This window comes from Pteropus vampyrus, unplaced genomic scaffold (assembly GCF_000151845.1).
Source record: "Pteropus vampyrus isolate Shadow unplaced genomic scaffold, Pvam_2.0 Scaffold19, whole genome shotgun sequence".
Lineage (NCBI taxonomy): Eukaryota > Metazoa > Chordata > Mammalia > Chiroptera > Pteropodidae > Pteropus > Pteropus vampyrus.
In genome coordinates, this window is record NW_011888800.1 from 13,311,465 (window position 1) to 13,313,064 (window position 1,600).

Sequence of the window (1,600 nt, forward strand, 5' to 3'; positions counted from 1 at the left end):
CACAGAGTCTAATACATTCTCTCTGGTGATCAGGGTGCACAACATCACTGGTATTTCCTGCCAGACTTAATGCTCAAAGAACTAAATCTTGCTTAAACACCTAATTTGTCAGATCTTTAAAAAAAGGTCTGATTCATTAAATCATACTCAAAATTTATAATACAATAAAAATGATATAATATTTACATACATCAAAGTTATGGGCTTTTAAAATAAAAAGATAAATTCGTTCAGCATCCAAATGTCTGGGTAATTGAGTGAGCTCATTTGTTTTGAATCCTGAGAAGTTGCAACCCTAGAAAGAGGAAATATCACATAACAATAATTACTTCACTTTTTTCAGTTCAGTAGTCTCATATGACTACAAAAGACAGATAAATACTTAACTATTATTAATTAATTATTTTACTTCTTTTTATGAAAATAAATGAAAAATATTCACTCTACCTAAGAAAAATCTTCAGATTTTCTGCTTCTCTGAAATTCAGAGCCCTGGCATATACACTGAGTCCAAAAGCAAAACAAAATTATATTTCAGAACTAATTTGATATAACTCAAATGATCAAGAATTTTAGCAAGACTATACATAAAGAAATGGATGAGGCAGAAACAGAAAACTTCTATACCTGTTCTTAACTTTCTCCTAGGGCCCCTATTTCTATGTATAGTTGCATCTACATTATTAAAAACATTCTTTTACCTCCATATAATACTTTGATATATGATTTCATAAAACAGAAAATTTAAATACCTCTACATTCTTCTTTGTCTCCATCTCATCTGAAAGCTGGAAAACATTTTAAATAAAATCATTAAAACTCTAAATTAAAGAATTTTTATAGTTGGTAAATTTGTTCAGTTAATGTGTGTGTGTGTGTGTATGTGTGTGTGTGTGTGTGTCCTAATGAGGCCTAGAATGCTGTTTCTGTGTTAGATGCTAGAAATACAAGGACAGTCCTTTCCCCAAGTTAGTCATAGTTCAAGAAGGGAATAAGATACATATACAATGTATAGGAAGATGCTGAAGTCAGCTATGATGCAAGTCTAACAGCCTCAACTGACCCTAAGAAGAGTTCTAAAACTGAAGGGGTTCATTATAGTTGTCCTGTATTGAACTGAAATAGCCAGGCCTTTCTGCCTCCAACTTGATGAATCATTGGATATTGATGGTTCCTATAAGGGCATGTCCTCAGGAAGAGAAGTTCTCTGTAGATGAGGCAACACATAAAGGGGCTGACAGCTAAAAAGTGCTCCCTAATAGCCCTCTTAACAGCTAGGGTAGCAGGTCATTCCTTGAAGGGGAATCTAAGTGGCACATCTCCGTGTTTACCATACTACTTTTCACAGAGAATAAGTAGCCCTCTGAATACATTAATTTTTGATCATCTAGACATGTTAATATATTGTTTACTAATTTCCATATCCTCACTTCCTCCAGGAATAACTAATCTTACAGGTAAATTTTATACACACATTACACAATACATATGTTATAGAGAAGATGACATAGAAAACAAATTTGAAAGGAAATTAACAGATGGCTAACAGAAAGAGAATCACATTACTGGCATTTGAAAAAGTATGCAAAGGAATAAAAAA

At 32.8% G+C, this 1,600-nt stretch overlaps 1 protein-coding gene across 1 annotated transcript in view; it reads right to left on the reverse strand.

The window, feature by feature from the left end:
• Positions 1-783, reverse strand: part of FAM227B (family with sequence similarity 227 member B) — a 142,081-nt gene extending 141,298 nt beyond the window's left edge. Inside the window, exons 1-2 of the mRNA XM_023527838.1 lie at positions 753-783; positions 191-295 (exon numbers count right to left, since the gene is read on the reverse strand). Of these exons, the coding sequence (XP_023383606.1) occupies positions 191-295; positions 753-776 (129 nt within the window). The 5' untranslated portion in view covers positions 777-783. The remainder of the gene's footprint in view (positions 1-190; positions 296-752) is intronic.
• Positions 784-1,600: the final 817 nt, after the last annotated feature.